General features: G+C 43.5%; 1 protein-coding gene across 1 annotated transcript in view; it reads left to right on the plus strand.

Moving 5' to 3' along the window:
• The window catches only part of LOC139283797 (transcription initiation factor TFIID subunit 4-like), a 77,092-nt gene extending 57,888 nt beyond the window's left edge, over positions 1-19,204 (plus strand). Inside the window, exon 15 of the mRNA XM_070903838.1 lies at positions 18,928-19,204. Within this exon, the coding sequence (XP_070759939.1) occupies positions 18,928-19,101 (174 nt within the window). The 3' untranslated portion in view covers positions 19,102-19,204. The remainder of the gene's footprint in view (positions 1-18,927) is intronic.
• Positions 19,205-19,630: the final 426 nt, after the last annotated feature.

Raw genomic sequence — 19,630 nt, forward strand, 5'->3', positions numbered from 1 at the left:
ACTACAATACCTGATTAAAATGAGACGTTCATATAGAAGCTGATTTTTGATGTATTTTGCTATGTATTAGCTATCTATACAGTGCTGCTGCGACTGAACAATATGTGAGGTGGTAACAGCTTATACATAGGTGGATTGTACACCATGTTCAGCTCTTTGCTTCTCTGCAGTCACACCAGTATTTGTATATTGCACAGAGAAAAGATCAAATGGATTTTGGCTCATTGAATTGGGGATAGAGAACAGTCTGTCAAATAGAGCTTTATTCACAGTGATTATTCCATCACACCCTCTATATTCTGTCCTTTCACACGTTTAACGTTATTTGAACGCTTTACTGTTTCATTTCCCCTTATTGATTTCTGTGTGTTATGATCTCCTCTCCCTATTTAGTGCATCTTGACTAAACTGCGAGTTGCTAGCTTATGAAAGACAGAGACGCCTCAGTGCATCTAAGGTTAGCATTAGAGGTTCTGCGATGTAAAATGTGCCTCAGCGCACCATGTCCTGCAGTGTTAAACATGCTCAGAGCTTTAAAACATCCTTGACACATTTACGAGCTTGTAGTTATCATCCCGCCACTGAGGCCATTTATCACATCAAAGGAAGGAGCTTTTGTTTGTTGACGTAAAAGCGACAATAGCAGCTAAATTGCCTCGGTTTGTGCAGCCACACCGCCTTTCTCGTATCTGTCTCGGCCAGGCGCAATGTGAGGGACAAAGGTAGGCGAGCGCTTTAATAGTGAGCACAGTCTATTTTTCCATTTGAATTCATTTCACCTTCTTTCTTTGAGGCTGTAGATCAGAAAGAAGGAGTGAGGCAATAGAGTGAGAGGCATGGGGAGAGAGGGGGAAAAGCACAAGGAAAACTGATGCCCTTTCCTCCAGCTAAATTAACAGGAATCACGTGGAAAACAATCTGAGTCTCCAATGAAGGAGGGAGGAGGGGGGGGGGACCATTAAAATTAGCCCCAAGCTATGGACTGCACCCAATATCACTAAAGCTGCACTCACTACAGATGTGGAGGCTGGCTTACAGGCAAACTATGCTCTGTTCTATAGCTACAATTAAAATCAACCTCGCTGCCAAAAAATAGGAGGGGGAAAGAGGGGGTAGAAAGGCAGACATGGAACATCAAAGACAGATTGAAATGTGTAGTCAGTAATAAGAGTGGTCTCCAAGCCCTGAGGTTCTCCACGGTCCCCTTGTTAATGAGAAATTTTGACCTCTGGTTTGTAAGTTAAACTTGTAATCTCGGTTAATGAAGTAAATCAATCCCAACTCGGGAGTGTTCAGTGTCTCTCCCTTTGCCTTCTCCCCGCCAACCTCCCCTCTGTCCTTCTCTCTTGTGCTTTTCTTCTTCTCCTTCTCCTCCTCCTCCCGCGTCCCTCCCAGTGTGCCGCCTGGGAGTAAAACGGCCAGGTCTTCAACCAGACAAACAGGAAACTCGCAGAGCACGAGGGTTCCGGAGCTGAGGGGAGGGGGGGGCGAGGGGGGCGTAAGGACTCAGAGGACTAGGACCAACCAGGCTGTTTGGTTAAGAAGGAGATAGGCCAACTGAATGGAGGAGGAAATCACTTGCTCCTCCTCCCCCTCTCCTCTTCCTTTCCATCTTTTTCCCCCCTTCGATCTGTTGGGGATAGTGTTTGGTTAAAAAAGTCATGCCTGCTTGTTGGTCAAGAAGAAGAAGTGGCAGTAATGTGTATGTATACAGTACTCACTACAGCCTCCTCCTGTTTACTGTTTACTACCACAGCATCCCATCACTTTCCTCTTACTCCTCTCCATCCTCTCCATGTCCAAACCATACACACAGTGGGCAAGACAGCTAACTTGACCTTCTTTTCTTAAACATGTGGAGCTACACTTTTGCTCTTAACCACATGGAGGTTTCTCTTAAATGCACTGGTTGCACTGACATTAACCCCAATTAGCCGTTATATTTATTCATTTATTTCACCACTGCAGTAATACAGGGTGGGATCTGAAATAGAATGCAATGTCTTTAGCATGACTTATATCAGGCTGTAATGAAGCATAAGGATTCCTGTGTGTGTTCCCCCTCTCTACATACTACATAAATATGATTAAAGAGGGCACAGAGAGGCTGCTATTGGTTTCATAATGTCAAGAAGATTGAAATATTAGTTTGACTTTACCTCTCAAGGCAATTCTGTGTTTCCAGCGAGGACACAAAGGAGACAGAGTCGAGTCCTCAGAATGGTTACAGGGGCTCCTTGGCCGGATGCCATGCGTTCTTAGAGCTTTAACACAGTGCACTTTGCCAACTTTCCCTTTCCTTGCACAATGCGGAGCACAGTGGTACCCACCAGTGGTTATTGCACTATGGACTGTGGGTTAAAGCATTTAAAATGCAGCTATAGCAGTAGCATGAAAAGATAAGTACATTTATTTTTTTCTTCAGTTATGTGGAATACATTTATCCATTCCCATTTAGTTCTATATTGAAATGCGCAAAATATGAAACACACATAAATGGAACTATGTATGACCTGAAATACCTGAAAAACACAATGACAATGTTAACATGCTGATTTTTAGCAGGTATAATGTTTACCATGTTCACCATCTTAGTTTAGCGTGCTAGCATGCTAACATTTACTAATTAGCACTAAACACAAAGTACAGCTGAGGCTGATGGGAATGTCATAAGTTGTGCAGGTATTTCCAAGGGTAAATAATGGACGGGAGCACACTGACTAATTTACAACCTACCAATAATGCAAATCAGAGTCAAAAAGGTATTTGGTCAGAAACCAAAGCATTGGACAAAATGACCAAAGTGATTACAATTCTTCCTGAGGGAGACATAAATTCATATATTTGGGTCTACCAACAGTTGAAAATGTGGTTCAGCGTGTTTGTATTTAAGAGAATCTCTGAATAGCCTGTTTGTTCCACTGTCTCTGCTTTTTCTCTTAACCAGTCACTTTATGTGTGTGGCTTGCACTGATGTCTCTCCACCATAAAGCAGACGTGAAAAGCGTAAAAAGAATAATTTACTTTCTGACATGTTTGTATCTTGCTCTCTGCACATTAATTGAAATATTTATAGAACGAGATGTCTTGAATATAACTGTCAACTCAGCACCACTGGCTTTAATGTCTTCATTCATTGAAAGGAGCTTAAAGAGCCCTCCAAGATCAGTAACACAGACACACATACATGGGCTGTCCACGGTCCATCACCAGGTCATTCAGGTTCAATTTTCTGTGAGTCAGACTTAAAGAAATAAGACAGTAATTTAACATTCTCAGTGACGAAGAGAGGATTCCTACATATTAAAGGAAGATCCACCATATACCTATCAGATCATATAATGAAATATATAATTCACTGATTCGATAAAGTTGGATTGCACAGTATTTGTGATACATCAGTGGGTATTAATGAATAGTACTGTTGCTCCATCTATACTAGAAAATCAATCTGCATCACTACAATAAATCTCAAGTCACCCTCAAGAGAGAAAACAGTGCACACTTACACTGACGCCTTGACAGCATTTGGAAACCTTTTCATGTAGATAGCTAAATGGGATATATAGTGTGTGTGTGTAAATATGACTTCTGGGAACAGGTTTGGGACCACTTTTGGTTTTGTCTTATAATTTGACCATCCTGATCGTACAGGGAATGTACTGAACTGTCACACATAGGTAGAGGTGGGCAGTGTGGCTCGGGCTTTAGACAATGTGAAGTTCTGGATGGCCTTGTGGTCCATGCAGTGATCTACGGTTTCACCCTCCGACTAAGACTGCTATGCCTATCCACTACAGGATGAGAATGTAAGGGCTCAGTCTCCAAAAATCCATCGTGACTGTACATTTTGGAAATTATTTTAAATATAGTTGATGCAGCCCGTTTTCGATGTTTCATTTCTGAAAATTCCTAAATCTACCTAATCTAACTATTTATGTATGTACATAAATGTACACACTAGTGTTAACACTGTAATCTCGCTATTTAGATAAGAGCCTTCTATATATCCATATTCATGGCAAAGTAGTGATCCCCCTCGTTTCTGCCTTTAAAACTTTGCCCTGAAATAATGGTTAAATATACAGTTTTGACAACAAAGTTGAGCCCCAGGCACTTAAGAGATACCCATCTTAAAGAAATTAATTACCTCCCTTGTTAATCTTGATATAATTAAATTTCTGAAGAATGAAATTTGCTGCCTTTTTTTTCCCCTCTCCGCCTCGCTGCTATGGAGGCGAGCCGATAATGGCTGGCTCTCTAGCTAGCCTGCTGGCCAGGGACATGGGGACAGCCTAACATCCTGGGCCCCATGCTGTGCTATACCGCACTGTACAAACCCACTCTCCTCATCCTACGCCTTCACCACTCACAGGGATAGGCAGAGAAAATGCCTCAATCACTGCTTTGCCATTCTGCGCTCGCTTGTGTTTCTTCCATCCTGGAGGAGATGGAAACTCTGGGCCTCCAAATTCTTAGTCTTAACATGTGATAATGTTGAACGACTTGAGAGTTTTAGCGCGCGGGCGCTGCTAATGAAGTTGTCAACACGGAGCCTCTGAAACTTGCATGGTGGAGCCCTGGAGACCCCGGAGAGTTCTTTCTGTTATGGCTCACTTAAGAAACTCCTGTGTCTTTGTGTGACTTACTGTCGTTTCTTTATAGGACCTCCTGCGATGCTGTTAGATTTAACCCTGATTGCCTTGTGCAGAACAGCACCGTGGCATTACCAGGGAGCAGTGCAATTTCTTGTCGCTATGTATTTAAGTTTGTTTTTCCTTTGACTATAAGTTTTATGTCAGCTCCATTGTCAGCTGTCAAGGTTTGAGCCTGGGGAAAGAAAAAGCTGGAAAAGATCTTTCATTAGGTGCTGGCAGGGGGGCAGAAGAATGCCAAGGAGGGCGGAGGAGAGGTGGTAATATGTATGGAGTAGGCAAAATACTACAACTAGATGGCAGAAATGCCAACATAGAGAGTAGTTTGAGTTTCCGGGATCTGATTCAGGACTTTTCATTGTGGAGGTGTACATTATGCATCCTGTAAGCAGCAGCTTTCTGCTTAAAACTCAACACTAAATAAGGAGCACCATCTTTACATTTACTGCATCATAGCTTATCTCTAGAATTTTCCACACTGTCTAATAATGTCATTAATTATGTATGTGTTCATTGGAAGTCAGCCCTCATATTATAATTTCAATAATACTGTAGAAATGTTAAAAGGTTGAATATTTATTGTGATTATCAAAATGTATAACCTCCTGCAAATAACCCGGCTACAGATGACAACTTAATTGTATGGCAGGAATGTTAACTGCAAATGTATATTTGTTTTGATAAGTCATGGGGACTTATTGAGGTTAAATTCAGATTATGACTAGTAAATATATTGTCAACTGGTTCAGCTGCTGGTGATAAATCAGTCAGTGAGTTGATCATTCCCACGCCTAAAAAGTACTGCTGTTAACTACCCCCATTATTCCACTACAGGGCCCAGAAGCGGCTTTTTCTCTTAGACTCCCATGGGGAGAGGCCCTGTTTTGGCTTCCAGTTACACTTGAGCTACCCCTCATAACTTGGGCCAACCGCCAGCTAGTTTACTCAACAGAGATGGTCCATGTAAATGAATTGTTAAAATAAAACAGTTCTAATCCGTCCTTCAGTCTAAGGACCATTTATTTCATTGTTTGTGCTAAAATATTGTTGTGATAAAGTGTCCTCTATTTTGTCTTTTAACAGGAAAACAGAACATCTAAAATTAGCTTCAGAAAATGGTGAAAGAGAACAAACAAGGCGATCCATTAGTGAGGATGGGTTATTGGCTGACTTGCCTCTTCTCATGGCGGCCCATTAAAAGTGGTAATGTCTGCCTGCAGCAGTGCCTGGGGAAGAAGAAGGAGGCCATGGAAGGCATATTTCACATGCATCAGACACTGGAATTAAATAGACCAATGTTCCCTAAAAAGACTGAAGTACATCTCTTTCTGATGTGCGTCCCGGGCAAAAATTCATTGATCTTAGAATGTCCCTTGGCAATTATAAAATATTAAATCCAAGTCGCACTTTTCAGCTCGGCTTAATTTTTTTTTCCTCGCTTTTCACTGCTTTCCATTTGACCAATTTAGAAAAAAAGTTAGAAATGGATGGCCATGAAAAAAAAAGGCACTGATAATAAAGACTGTGCCCACTTTTAGATATCTTTTGTTATGTTTCTGTATTGTTTTTGTGGAACATCTCAGATCATTAAATGGGATGAGGTCCCAGCAAAGCAAAGAGTGCCTAAAACATATCTTATTACAGTATCAGAGCAGTAAGCCAGGACCATAAATGACTGGGATTACACAAGGGACTGAAATTTGTATGATACCTTTATTCCTGAGCACAAGGTCCTCTGTACCGCTGGTGCTTGTTTCAGCACTCTTGGGATGACAAATATTTGTCAGCTGCTTTCCATTAGGTCTGTGGCCCCGGTGCTCGCCTCCCTAGCCCCTTTATGTCCCTCAGAGATTACAGAGGGGTCTACAGTTAATTGCCCAAATCATTAAATTTAACATATATCTCAATAAATATAATCAGCCAGCTGTTTGACAAGGTACACAGTTCATTAAGTCCCCTTGCTTGTTTGTCGTTTCCCTAATTAAGATTTAGAATCGATCATTGAGTGTGTAATGTACAGTGTAGCTCAGCTTGCACGGGGAGTCACTCTGCTCAAACGAAAAGGAATGGCATCCGCTTGCTAAAGCTTTACCATTTAGCACACTGACTGCAATGGGAATTAGACATCCTGTGCTAATTAGGGAGGCCAATTAACTGTGAAATTCAGGCGTTTTTGACAAATAATCTCAGCAGAATTCAGACATCACCATGCACATGAATGTTATCAGTCCTGAATGGAGAGAGGATAAAGGCTATTGGCTCCAGCGCTGTGTTAGATACTTGCTTATGGTGCTGGATATGTTGTGTGTTCCCAGTGGTGCGTTGTTCATGTCAGTTAGCATGCAGTCTAACCTAATGTCGCCCATGTTTACTGAATAGGGACACTTTTATGTACATGTCCTCTAAAATCCATATATATGATGCCATGCTGTATATTTAGTACAATTAAACAGTAGGTTAGATTTGACGTGACTGTTGTTCAGTGTGCTAAACCATTACATGATAACAGAGGAAACAGTTGACTCTGAAATATAGCAGCGTAGGGAGAGAAATAGAATTGTACTAAACACTGATTGCGGCTATTTTGGAGCAGGGTGTCACCAGGTCTGGCTCCGGTCCGGCCTCTAAGCATCAACATTGCGGTTGGCCATGTTTGGCAGGACAGCTGCCCAGCACTTGACTTCCATTCGCTTTTCCCCGAAACAAAGAATTGGCATCACCAGAGAACCTCAATGTTTCCGTGTCTCTCATTCCCGTTTTGATTCATGATCACATGTATTTTTTAGATTGCATAAATTATGTATTTGTTGGACTAATGAACGCCCTCCACTGAGAGAACTTTGGGAGAGTTGTGAATAGCTGGATGTGGCCTCTATCACCCGCATCAGTGTTCTGATTACATGTCATGGCAGTTCTGAGCCGTAGATGTGGTTTGGCTGAAAAAGACCTGCCTGGCCCTCTGGAGCGATTTTATATATACACATACAACAAGGTCCAGAGAGCCACAAAATGTAAACATACCTCCTGGGCTGGCCTGTGTCACTACACACCACTGCTTTGTTGTGTGTTTGTGTATATGTGTGTATTGAGGTGTGTGCAGCTATTCATGTGTGTGGTCTGACTCGTTGACAACCATAAAACAGGCCCCTGCTGTCTTTATCACCTGTCCGACCTATCCCAACTGCTTTGTTCCTGCAATACGTAGAAACACATTTAACTGTGCTTGCGTTGGCGCTTTCTGTTCAGTCGGAGTCTTAATAGAAAGGCGCCATTACACCATGGAAGGCAATGGCTGTGGGTGTATGCTGAAGCTGTTTGGATACCAGGCAGCGCCGGAGGTGTGTTTGATGGGCGCCAGTGGGCAACTCCTGCAGCTGCCCGCCTCAGGTGCAGGAAGAATTGAGTACTTCCTTTTACAAGATGTGTAATTATTATGGCAGACAAGGGTGTGGATTTAAACCAAGTCAATATGTAGATAAGCGTTTTGTGTACACACGCACACACACACACACACAGCTGCCTGGAAAATGATGCTGTTGTAGGTGGTATAATAAAACAGGTTGCCAAAATGCTGTGCAGGTAGGAAGGAAGCCTTCTGGGCCTGTGGAAGAGGAACCTGATGGGAGGAAGGAGGCCTCCAGGAAAGTGCCAGAAAAGCTGTAATGAGAAACTCCTTAACCAAGTCCAAATTTTGTGATGCTGCATGCCACAATTACCCCCCAACCCACCTAGACTACTAATTGACAGTGTGTTATATGATTTAAATTTTGACGTTAAATGTACCAAACTGTGGAATCAGTAGATGTATTTGTCTATCTTATTTTTATGAGCAGAACTAGTAGTAGTAGTAGTAGTAGTACTAGTATAAGTGGTATATTTAGATTCAAGTTGAATTGACATATCCAAATGCCCAAAATGGTAAAGGAAACATTTATTTCTAAGTAGCTATAAAAACTCTGTGAGCCTCTCACCCTGACAGCTTGTTGGATGAAAAACAATGTCACTGGGGGTCACAAATGTTCACAGAGGCACTCCACTAACAAGAATCCGCCAGTAAAGTTTCGGTTCGTCTTTCTGGGCCATCTATATAAAACATGAAACTCTTCTCTTTCCCCAGAAGAGCCGGGATTTTAATCAGACCTGCTCTTCAGACAGCCGTTTCCCTGTCTCTTATACTTAGCGGGCGTCACATCAGGTGCATGGGGACCAGTGACAGCAGTGCTGGAACTGAGCCTGTGATGGCTAAATTATGTCAAAAATGGCCCCATTTATGTCAATTTGAGATCAAGGACCAATTCATAGTGTGAACCTCCGCCGTAAATGTGCTTTCTAATCTCCTCCATCTGCATATCTACTGTGGCCCCTTGGTGCGTTCCATTTCTTGTAAGTGAAACGTCTCACTGCTCATATGAGGATTTCTGTGAAGACTGACAGTTCAGCATACAGCACATGTCTGCAGAGCGGCGGGATCCGTCGTGCTGCCTTTTCGTCTCTCATCTCATTCTCAAGTCAGCTTCTGTTAGTGCTTGGATTCTGTGTTATTCAGTGACATGCTATTTTGCTAGCCTACTCTTTTTCCTAATTAGGCCATTTGCAGGATGCGTTCCCCTTAGTGTGGTCATTTATGTTCGATACCAGTCTGAACTGATACGCTTTTGTTAACTGGTTGTTCCTATTTGGAACGTTTCGCAAAGACATCAAAGGGCGGACCACAAGCCTCATTTGGCAACTTCTCCCAGCTATCCATCGGCTGCAAAACACCCCGGTGCCTTGATTATTAACTCAGTCACCACCCTCTCATTCAACTTGAATTAAAAATTAAAAACCAGCAGAAATGACAGTGCCACACCATTGAAAATAAAGTGTGCAAAACCAACAAGGGCTCATTAGCGAATAGTTCTGAAGACAAGCATTCTGACTTGAGACTCATTACACTTCTCCTATTTTAACTCTAATTGGGTTCATTTTATATATGAAACGCCTTGAATATTTAATGTTGAAAAAGTTCTACTTCTGATACTTTATGTAGCCAAAGATACTTGGCCTGCGCTAATTGTCCAGGTTATCAAGCAAGCTGTTAGCCATTTCTCTATTCTTTGTGCTCGTCTCCATAGAAAATAACAGAGAGGAAAGACATTGAACGCATCGTTTGGTGGATTGTTGATTGGATTTGATCACAACAGCAAGAAAATCATCTGGATTGTTGTTATATTAGCTGGTGTGCTGCTGTTGTACTATTGGGATTGTAGACAATTTCTATTCATTTAATAGATTATATAATAACCAATATATGATCAAAATGTTGTTTTCCCACAATCCTATATGGTGTTGCCAACTTATGCTACAAAGACCCAGCTAATAAAGCCTTTGTAGTATTTAACAAGTTGCTCAGCTAGCCAGGCTTAGAGCATTTTAATTAAACAGATTAAAAACAATGTTATGGTTTCTTCATCTGGTTGCCTTCACACAATCTTTTGTTTCTCTCAGGTTGAAAAGAAAGAGAGGGGGGGGGGGGGCAAGATTGTGTTTCCAGGCAGGAAAGTTTGAAGTTCTTTGTTTGGGAGCGAGGTTCCGGGTGCAGCACACTGTTTAGCTTGGTGACCCTGTGACTGTCTTCTGAGGAATTGTATGAGCAGCCCTGCAGAATAGTGCTCCAGGGTCAGCTTTCATCTTAGCAGTAACCTGTAGACTTTGAAACTCAGGGCGATGGAATTGCAGCTTTGTCAGTACACTACTAATTAGAAAATTCCTGACCTCGAGCAAGATGTTTTAATTATGTGTTGTGTCAACGAGTTTGCAGATTTAATCCACCGTTGATACACACTCAAGTGTGCAAACTGTGTCGCACATTGTAGTAGATCAAGTGGAATGGTGAAGGGGCTTTTTGCTCCGTCTTTCTCTGCCCCATATAACCTTACGCCTTCCCTGCACCATGTTTGTTAAGAGCCATCACATGCTTAAGTAGCCAAATTAGACGTGGAGTTAATGTGTTAGCTCGTGAAAAAGCTGGTCTGATTTGCCTTGGTTTGAGGGAGGCTGAACAATGTGACAGTATTGTGCTGGGTGTGAGCTCTCTGTTGCAGTGAGTCAGTGTGAGGGAAGGCAGGAAGGGGTTAAACAGAAATTGAGCGGGGATGCTGGGGGCAGCAGTGCTGCAGAACATAGCAGTGTTCGTGCGAAGGCAAGTCATTTCCCGAAACACTGCAGACACATGGCCTGCGGCGCTCTAAAACCTTTGGAGACCAAAATGGCTTGCAGGAGTTAGAAGTAATAAGGTGTTTTTTTGCCTTCTTTCTCCTTGACTGAAATTCTGCACGGTTGCTATGCATTGCCATGGAGCTATGTAGCTGTTTTTATGGTTTATGTGGGTATTAAGATGCTCTGCAACTGGCCATTTTTTAGATTTGTTGTTCTTTAGCTGTGAAGCAAATGGAAGTTGTTTGTTTTGAAAGTAATTCCCTCATTTTTTTTGCCATGATCAGAATGCTAGAACTCACTCTTATCCCTTTGTATTTTTGCCCTTTAGTCTTTCAGTTTTTCTTTCTGCTGTTAACAAAATGACAAATTAACAAAAGCTTGTATGAGACGGGGAAAAACAGATATAGCAAATGTGTTTCACTCTGCTCCATTTTTTTTCAAACGCACAGTGACAACTGCAGCCTCTTGTGTAGGCTTTTCACAGAGTAGGAACCTGTGATAGGAACAAAGGCCGCCTGTGTCGGTGCATGAACATAAAGCTGTGGCATTAGTCCATCCTGACCTCTCTGATTATCATTGGGCTGAACACAAAACCCTTTTCATCCTCTCCCCTGGTTCTGTTAATCTTGGCTGCCTTGTCTGCTTCAAAGAGAGGCTCCAGCATATAATCTGGGTATGTACATCTGTGAATTATTATTCTAATTCTTTATACGTTTATTAGAGCTGAATAAACTCCACATCAAATACATCACTCGGGCAATGTCAGAAAGCCCCGGGCAAATCAGCCGACATCTGTTAACTCTTTCAAAATGGCCTCATCCAGCATGTCTGTGGGCGTAGAGGAGCGAGAAAAAGGAGAGGCGAGAGAGGGAGAGAGAAAGTCTCTGTTGCTGATTAATGGCGGCCGTAGGAGAGGCGTTTCAGGCCGAGTGTGGAGATGAAGCGGGGCTGCACTCCCACGGCTGGGCTCCACACTGTAAACACTGTGAAGGGACAAGGCAGCGTTCCCTGACTGAAATGCAGCGTGGAGGAGAACATGTGGGAAAGCTTTGCGTCCTGGCACATAGTCAGTCAACCAGGCAGTCAGTCAGTCGGTCCTTCAGTCAGTAGATTAGTCAGCCAGTCAGCCAGTCAGCCAGCTAGTCAGTGAGTCAGTCAGGCCCTCAGCCAGTCTGCCAAACAGCCAGTTCTTCAGTAAGTCCGTCAGTCAGCAAATCAGTGAGTCCCTCAGTCAGCCAGTGTTTAAGCCAGTTTGTCCGTCAGTCAGTCAGGTCGGACTACCTGAGTACCTGCAAGCCACTTTAAAGGTTCTACCAGCCAATTGCACTTAGCAAATCCAACTGGACCACCAAATCATGGCTGGCAATCTGCCGCAGTGGCCAGCATCACGCACAAAATTCATCAATATTAGACAAGTGGCTGCAGTTAATTTCCACCCTGGCTTCAACTTTTAAAAATACACCACCTGGTTCGGCTTTTGCTTCACCTCTTTGTTTGGCTTGTCAACACTCTGTCTCTGTTGTGCTATATATGTCCTCCTTGCCTGAAGCATAGACATCAGAGTTTAAACAGATTTTTCAGCATCAAAGTAATAACAACAAAAGAGTAATGTTGCATCATGAACAGCTTATCTGTTTCTCAACCAACATCGGGCCAGTCTTTATCTCAACATGAATGCTGAGCCCCCCCCCAGTTTTGGTTAACACAGTATGTTAGCCAGGGTGTCATCACATACCGGTACATACAGTACACGTGTGTGTGTGTGTGTGTGTGTGTGTGTGTGTGTGTGTGTGTTCTCTTACCATGCAGCCCCTGCTGTACTTCTGCTGTGAGGAGTAGAGTGCTGAGGCAGCAGGTTGGCCTGTGCAGGGCCGATCAGCTCTGTGTGCCTGGCAAAGTGGGCCATTAACCCACCGCCCTGAGGTGTGACCTGGGCCAAATCCAATATTGGCTCCAGCATCAAGGCACAGGTGCCACTCAGGGTTCAAAGCCACAGATCAGCAAGAACCCCATCACCGCTCCTGCCCCCAACCCCCTTTCCCTTCTCAAACAATAAAGGACTGAATGTAAATTCCTCAAGACACCTACAAGCATCGCTGCTGCCGCTGCACAATTGTAGTCGGGGAGTCAAAAGCAGAGAGAGTGAGTGAGAAAGCGAGAGAGAGAGGGTGAAAACATACATTATTAATCAAAAGTAAATTTAGCAAAATGGGAATTAATTTTAGCCCTCTCAAGCTTGAAGTGAACGTTGCTGGTCATTAGAGGGCCGAGAACATGACCTACTGACTTTGTCCTTCTATTAAAAAAGTCCGATTTTTCTGCCTAGTACAACAAGTATCATAGATGTATTAAACAATGGAGGCGGTGTCCAAACATGGAGGCCTAGTCATTCCAACAGCACATGACAACACTAAGAGGTTCAAACTGTACTACTACTTCTGAGTGTGTGTGATGTTCAGGAGCATTTCTTCATACTTTAACAGCCATTTCTTTTTTTATCGATGTGTATGGGAACAAGCTTTTATGGATCTCACGGCATCGTGTGACCTACAGTTCAGACTATAGACACTATGCTAAAATACATGTACATACAAGTACTGCTGTTGCAAGTACTTACAAGAGCATCAAATTTGTATTAGGCCGTGGGTGAAAATAGTCCCCAACAAATACGCCTTTACTCCGGTTTGCTAAAACTACAGTTCCCAGCGGTTTTAAGGAAATGACTCGGCCTTTTTTAAAAGATGTATCTTTTAGCAGTAGTAGGGTGACATCTTGAACATGTGGGCTTGGTGATTTTGGACTTTTCATGGAATTTGTAGGCAATAAGAAAAATACAAAATAACTCTAGCCTTATCCTTTTTATGTAATTGTTGTGGATAACCTCTCTATATATTATATTGGCAAGTTCCATCATTTATAAGTAACCTTATTAAAAATGCTTTGATCAAAAAATATCTCGACTATGATACTCTTGACACATCGTTGGAACGTTTATAAGTCTTATGTGAAGTTTATGCACACAAAGAATAATAGAAGTTTCAGTAGGTTATCTGTCTGATTGCCGTGTCAGAATGGACATGAGCGAAATCTGTCATATCTTTCTGTTTTCCCTTAAATCCGTCTTTTATTCTATTGGATTGTTGTCCACATTCTGCACTCTATTATACTAACCAGCTACACAGGGACACTCGTTCTCCCTTTGTGTGCATGAACATGCGTGTGTGGGAAATCATGGAAGAGTGAAATAGTGTGAAATAGTGTGTCTGGCCCATTGGCACGTTGTCATGTATGTCAACAGAATGTGGCTGAAGACCAGAGCCTGCAAAGAGGCCTTATTACAGACAAGCTCCCTCTCCTCTCCTCCCCTCCCCTCTCCCCCCCTCTCCTCCCCTCTCCTCTCCTCCCCTCCCCTCTCCTCCCCTCCCCTCTCCTCTCCTCCCCTCTCCTCTCCTCTCCTCCCCTCTCCTCCCCTCCCCTCTCCTCTCCTCTCCTCTCCTCTCCTCCCCTCCCCTCCCCTCTCCTCCCCTCTCCTCTCCTCTCCTCTCCTCTCCTCTCCTCCCCTCCCCTCTCCTCCCCTCTCCTCTCCTCCCCTCCCCTCTCCTCTCCTCTCCTCTCCTCCCCTCTCCTCTCCTCCCCTCCCCTCTCCTCTCCTCCCCTCCCCTCCCCTCCCCTCTCCTCTCCTCTCCTCTCCTCCCCTCCCCTCCCCTCCCCTCCCCTCTCCTCTCCTCTCCTCAGGTTCTATCCACGGCGCTCTCTCTCCCTGTTTTTCTCTCTGTCCCCGGCTCCAAACAAGTCAAATGTCTGAAGAGATGTATCGAAGTATCCCTGCGCGTTCTGTACGATGGATATGTCATATGACATAATGCCTCCGAGCGCCCATCACAGATAAAATGACAGATGCTGTTTTTTGCCTCATGGATCTTTCTTGGCCAAGCTGATTTTGAGACTTTCAGTTTTGCTCTCCCCTCTCTCTTTCTCTCTCTGCTCTCCTGCATTTTCTCTTCCTCTCACTTTTTCTTTTCATCCACCGTGACCTTACGAAGCCTGCCATTTTGTTTTTCAGTGAATTTCAGACACAATTACTGTGTAATTGCTGGCGACAGGGAAAGCGTGGTTGTTGATGTCTCGCTTTCCTTTTTAACTGACACTCAGCCATCTGCTTTGTTTAGTGTTGGTGTTTACCCCTCCCATCCCCACTCCCTCCTCCACAACATGATTTCCTGCATGTACTGGCGAGACGGATCTGTCTCCATAGATACCAACAACAACATACCGTTGTTTGGGTTGCTAGCATGTGGAGGACATATAAAGACAGAGGGGAGAGGAGAGGCTGCGTTGAGTGAATTCCTGGATGAGCGCTGACCTTTCTGCCTGTATTTGGATCACTTAAGGCTGCCCCTGTCCCTGAAGGGAATGAGGCATTCTGGGAGCCATGGCACACAACCTGGGCAGCGATATCTGGCTACACTCGCTGTCTCCCGCCTCCCCACCATCAACCACTGCGACCACCCCAGCACCGACCGCCTGTGGCTACTACTGCCCATCCGTCCAGGTGGATGGATGGCTTTGATTGGTAAAATCTGTGGCCCTGTCGCCAGGCTTTCTTGTGAGTGGCAGTAATTGGCATGGCAGTAGGCAGGCCCATCTTTCACATGTGGTCAGCCATGATTGACCTGATTAGGCCGGGGTCGCTCCCCAAAGTGAGGGTCTGGTGTGCCCCGGGGAGCTGGCCATACCCACTTGCACCTCGACCTGCGGCCCTCCAAACATGACAACATTACTGACCAGAGACCAGGGCCGGACTGGGATAATAATTCAGGCTGGGAATATAACATCAATTTCCACACATTCACAACAGACCACGTATTCTGTAACTGTTCTGTTGAAATGTTTTTTCTGTTTCCTGTTTATGCCAGTAACACATCTTTTAGTTGTACTACTACACACAAAAACTGCTTCAACAGGCAACCAAAATAGATCTCAAGAGTCACTTGCACTTCCATAATTAGGGCTACAGGAATAAACCTTAATTTTTTGCACTTATGGAGTGTTTGTTTTGCACCTGGCATTTCCTCTGAGCTCTGATTGGACTTTTGTTGATCATCATGAAGCTCTGGTAGCTTTGAGTAACTGGAGGTACTTCCACCTGACAGGAGTACACAGGTCTTTATTTTCTTTGTTAATTCCATGCATACACATCTCCTGATTTCCTACAGTACATAGCACAATTAAGTATTGATATATTAGCTATTTATCCGTTTTTTAAAACACAGAATCAACTCGGGAAAGGTAGTTGTGACATGCTAGCACGTTTTTTTTTTTTTTTTTTAACACTAACATGTCCCATGCTCGTGAACATATCTGTAATTTTGCAGTATTTAGCTGCACAGGGCTTGTCCTCTTAATGTGCTCCTTCTCAGCTCCACCTCTTCTTTCTCTCCTTCTTGCACTCCTGCGCTGTCCATCGTTTCTCCACGCTGTTTGACCATGCACACTCCACACATTAACTGAACTTTGTGTTGATGGTATGTACAGTATGTTCGACCAGTCGCGTGTGATAACAGGCAGAGACGATCAGATTAAAAGCAGGTGGGGGGACCTGACAGTCTACATTCTGAGTGACTAGAGCTGCCCCTGTGTTGTTTTCACTTTGATTTACACATTTGATTTTGCATTTTTAAAGGGAACCTCAAATTCAGCTAGAACCGTCTCTCCCAGTATATTTAAAAAATACAACAGAGGAGTGAGGGAATGACTGTAAAATAATAATGCATGGACATCGACGTAGAGCTGGTAGTCAGAGCAGACTCTGACAGATCATAACAGATCTCACAGTCTTGCCTATTTCGTCACGGTTAGGGAGGGCCCAGAGAATTCGGCTGAACCAAACATTCAAATCCAAGCGGACACATTCGAGCTAATTTTACACACAATATGAATTCTGTTGGAAAAATCACTTGTATTAACATCATTTGTCCGCAAGAATCTATGCAGTTATGTGTACAGTGAAAACTTTAACACTTGCCTGCCACCGTGAACTTTACCGGTGCTCCCAATGGTCAGTCCAGGCCTGCCAGAGACTGTAGATGTGGTTGAGGTAAGTTGGTGAGACCAGTGGCCTGGCTACCCTCACTCATCATCCAGCGTCCAGGGGTCAGAGAGTGTACTGAGGGAAATTTGAGACAAAGCACCATCATACAGTGTACACAAAGACAAGCATATGAGGGGGCGGGTGCTGGAGGGACTTTGGTTTGGTTCTTGTAAATTCATACCCTTCATATGTTTGCAATTAAGGCCTGTCTGTACTGTGTGTTTACAGAGTGGTGCAATCAATGTAATTGTGAGAGGGTGTTCCTGACTGAAATGTCTGTCTTATTTCTCTCTGCCTGGGTTCAAGTGGGCACTTGCTGGATTTGTGTTTCTCATTTCCAAATGTAAATGCATCTCTTGATTTGTATCAGCCTCTGTATACACTCCCTTTTTTATCGTTCTCATTTTTCCTGGATCAAATACAAACAACAAGGGCTCCATTTCAGAGTGGGACGTCAGCTCAGATCTATGTCAGCAGCGTTGTTCATTTAGAGGGAAAATCTGTTCACATTCAGGGCGATGTAAAGAGCCATGGAACGCACAAATTAAAATGATGGTTTCCCTTGCCGTCGGAGCACGTCTTCAATGTTTTTCTCAGTGTTCAGCTAGTTGAAGAAAAAAAAAATCTCTGAACACTCTGCTGCACCTGAAGATCTGGACAATATTAGTACATCTTTTTGATCTCATTCGGGCTCTGCCAGAGGGATTGTTTTTCTTAATTGGAGGTGTATACACGCTGAGAGGCCACAGCATTCCTTACTATTGATACTGTCAATGTGTTTGCCATTCAACAACCATTACTTAATTTATTGGTCATGGGAAACGTAGTATTGCGTACTTCTGAACTGTTACTATGTTTCACCATGGGAACTATGCCTTCGACTGCGCCACAGAGACAAAGATATTTTTCTTAACTAAAGACTAAAGAAGTGAGGACAAATTCCCTGAAAGAGAAAAAGCAAAACACACATCTATAAAGGAGAAAATAAAGTTAATGAAACCCAAACAAAAAAGCTGTCATTTGATGTTTTTGATAAAGAGCTCAATAATTTTATTTTCAGATCAACTAAAAACTCATGTGCATAAAGCGGTTGTACATACATACATACAGGCACTGCCTCAATGAAGTCAGTATGCTCAAGCAATTGAAGTGCAGTGTGTTGCTGAAGGTCACTGCAGTGTTGATGGCTGCTGTTGATTAATATCAAGCACCTTCGCAGGTTGAAAGCTCAAAGTTGGATTATTCCCTCCTGTACCCTGATTAGTTTCAGGATTCCTCCACAGCCTTTTCTGGAATTTAACCTGATGATGGCGCTAGGGGAAAATTTAGGGGATCACCAAAGTTATTACAGTTCATCCTGTGGGGAATGTGTTTTACCAAATGTCATGATAATCCATCCAATAGATGCCCAGACTTTTCATTCAAAACCGCAAATGTGGACCTCATGGTGGTGCAGAAGGAAAAGTCAGGGGGTCAGAAAAGTTATTAGGATTCATCCTCTGGGGAACATGAATGTCTGTAGAAATTCCCATCCCTAGAGCCATGCAGCTAGCACGGCTAAATGATGCTAGGTCCTGGACAATAAATGTTGTCATTATTTGTTGATTACTTGAGCAGCTGTAGAATTGTACATTAATGATCACCTTTAAGCACTGTAAGATCCTTACTTCCAAGAGATTTCTTGCCAGTCAACCAGTTTTAAAACTTTTCCACTGGACATTTTGTTGATGCAGTTTCAGTTTTTGGTGGTGCCTTTTCAGTTGGCATGCTCAGCCATTGAAGATATCACTGTTCACAATAGCTACCTGGCTGTTCTGTTTATTCCAAGCACTGCGTTGTTTCTGTAGTTGGAAACAAACGGGAAGTTGGTTGAATCATTGTCATGTTTATTTTAAGGCAAAAACTGGACTTAAGGAATGTAAAATGTTCTGGAGCCGGTGTGAAGTCCCCCGTCTCACCTTTTGACCCCTCCCTTGTCTCCAGGTTTCGGGCAGCACAGCGGGCTCCCTGGCCAGCTCCTCCACCCCGTCCACCTCATCGCGCCAATACACACGGCAACGCATCACTCGCGTCAACCTCAGGGACTTAATTTTCTACATGGAGCAGGAGAGAGAGACCGCCCACTCCCTCCTTCTTTACCGTGCCCTGCTGAAGTAGCCTCTGCGCCGCTCAGCGCCCACCTCAACCTCCTCCTTCTCTTCCTCCTCCTCCTTCCCAGCCACGTGCCTTCAGATCAGGTCTAATGTTTCAGCTCGGTGTCTCCATATGTACTGTAGTGACGTTTGATGTAGCTTTTAATAGGAAGGAAGAGAGACAGAGAGAGAAAAATTGTACAAAAATAAAACTGTTGTTCCGTGTCTTCTCTGTTTAGATTCACGGTGTGTAGTTAGATCATTCAGTTTAAAGGCCATATGAAATTCTTTGTGCTGAAGTTGAATTTGTTAAAGGAACAAAGTAGGTTTTGTGTCGCAGGACTTGACCCAGAACATGTATGTAGGGTAGGTATTTATTTGACGTCGTTGGCAGTAGCTTCAATGAACCACCTCAAAGTAAAGATTATGAATTGCATTCACACCTCGATACGGCCTATGATATTCCCCACGAGCTATTTGTTGAACATAGTTCAATGAATGTAGTTTAGCTGAACTCAATAACTGAGAGACTTTACCGATTTCTACACTGAGAC

This window comes from Enoplosus armatus, chromosome 1 (assembly GCF_043641665.1).
Source record: "Enoplosus armatus isolate fEnoArm2 chromosome 1, fEnoArm2.hap1, whole genome shotgun sequence".
In the NCBI taxonomy this organism is placed as follows: domain Eukaryota; kingdom Metazoa; phylum Chordata; class Actinopteri; order Centrarchiformes; family Enoplosidae; genus Enoplosus; species Enoplosus armatus.